General features: G+C 39.9%; 1 protein-coding gene across 1 annotated transcript in view; it reads right to left on the reverse strand.

Annotated features, from left to right (window-relative positions):
- The window catches only part of SLC39A6 (solute carrier family 39 (zinc transporter), member 6), a 34,380-nt gene that overhangs the window by 3,146 nt on the left and 29,235 nt on the right, over positions 1-1,999 (reverse strand). The window contains 1 exon segment of the mRNA XM_011974440.1: positions 833-944. Coding sequence (XP_011829830.1) covers positions 833-944 — 112 coding nt within the window.

Genomic DNA, 1,999 nt, shown 5'->3' on the forward strand with positions numbered 1-1,999 from the left:
TGGCTAATTTTTTTATTTTTAGTAGAGATGGGGTGTTACCATGTTGACCACGGTGGTTTCAAACTTCTGACCTCAGGTGATCCCCCTGCCCTGGCCTCCCGAAGTGCTGGGATTACAGGCGTAAGCCACTGCGCCCAGCCAGATACCTTATCCAAAAAAAATTTTTTTAAGGCTTACACTTTGTCAAAATGATAAATACTAAAAATTTACTATTGTGGTCTTGCACTGTTTTCAAGGAGCTTGGAATTTGGCCATAAAGAAGGGAGGAATGGGTGGAGAAGACACATGAGATGATCAGCAAATGATAATGGTAATGCATAACTAAGAGCTGAAGAGTTTAATGCTACAATTATAAAAGGAGAAAAGAGACACATGAAGATGGAAATAAGAGAGAGGCTTCATGGGACTTGAATGTGGAACATAAATTAGATGCTGAAGATTATAAGGAATGGCTGAACATATAACAAGGAACAAAAGTGAAAATGGTATCGGCAGTATGCGTGTGAATATATCTCTGTAAGAAGAAAAACAAGGACGTGAACTGGGATCCAGAACTAGGGAAGGTTTTAAGGCCCAATGACAAAGAAGAACAATATTCAAAACACAACTCATCCACTTCCCTTCAATTCCAATGAGATTCTCTTTCTCAGCTTCCGTTAATGGAAGATGATTCCTTTGTATCCTGTAGTCTTATTCACTTTGTATGTATGAAGATGATCCCTGATGTCATCAGTATGCTGGTTAGCAGACATATGAGAAGGCACGGAATTGATGAAGAAGCTTGCTCAACTACCATTAGCAAAAGCCAGTAACACTAGGATGTTTCACCCACCTGGTAAATATAATTTATGTGGTTCTCTTACCTAATTCATGAGGCAACTCATGACAGAACACAGCAACAGAAGTACTTAAACCACTCGATAAACCTTCAGTAAAAGCAGCACCTGTGTAAAAATCAATCAGAAAAAGTTTGGTTACATTAATTTGTGTGCTTTTAATCTTATCAGTATGCAAAACGAGGTAACAAAAAAACAGTATTTTGGTGTGAATGAACACAAGTTTCCCAACCCAACTCTGTATCTTCTTTGTAAGAAATCTCAGAGTACATTCCATGAAGTCTAAATTTCCCAAAGGAAAACATCAGGCATGAAAGAGAAGGGAAGGTTTTCTATGCCTTAGAGTGAGCGGATAAAGTTACACAAATCTGAGGAGTAACTGCTACCATATAAAAGGCATATTCAAGAATATAAAATAAACTGTTAAAAAGGTTTAGGAAAAACTCTCCTGTCGAGGGTATAAACATGTTTCGCTTGCCTCAGAAGAATTTACTATGTAACCAGATCTGTTTACATTTATTCTTTCACTATCTCAGTAAGAAAACTCTAAGACAAATAGCTGTCCCCTTTTAAAAAGCTGACATAGTATACAATCAATCAATTAGAAACCATGACTGTGCTTTTTTTTTTTTTTAAAAGAGATAGGGTTTCATTCTGTTGGCCAGGTTGGAGTTCAGTGGTGAGATCATAGCTCACTAGAACCTCAAACTCCCAGGCTCAAGCGTTCCATCTACCTCAGCCTACCAAGCAGCTGGGACTACAGGTGTATGCCACCATGCCGGGCTAATTTTTTTTTATTTGTAGAGATAAGGTCTCACTATGTTGTCTAGGCTGATCTCGAACTCCTGGGCTTAAGCGATCCTCCTGCCTTGGCCTCCCAAAGTGCTGGGATTACAGACGTGAGCTACCACACCCAGCCGACTGTGCAGTTGGACGTTCCTCCTTTGTCTGTTTCAGGGCTGCATAATATAGTACGAGAGCAAGAGCACTCGACTCCCAGGGAGCCAAGGCCAGGCCTAGCTATAACACAGCATAGCCTCCTTGGGCAAGTGGCTCCACCTTTACAGGCCTCAGTTGCCTAACTGCATGGTTCCTTCCAGCACTAAATTATTAAAATTTGTAAGTATTCTGTTATCTCCCAATTGTGGTATAACAATTTATTA

This window comes from Mandrillus leucophaeus, unplaced genomic scaffold (assembly GCF_000951045.1).
Source record: "Mandrillus leucophaeus isolate KB7577 unplaced genomic scaffold, Mleu.le_1.0 Scaffold145, whole genome shotgun sequence".
Classification (NCBI taxonomy): Eukaryota; Metazoa; Chordata; class Mammalia; order Primates; family Cercopithecidae; genus Mandrillus; species Mandrillus leucophaeus.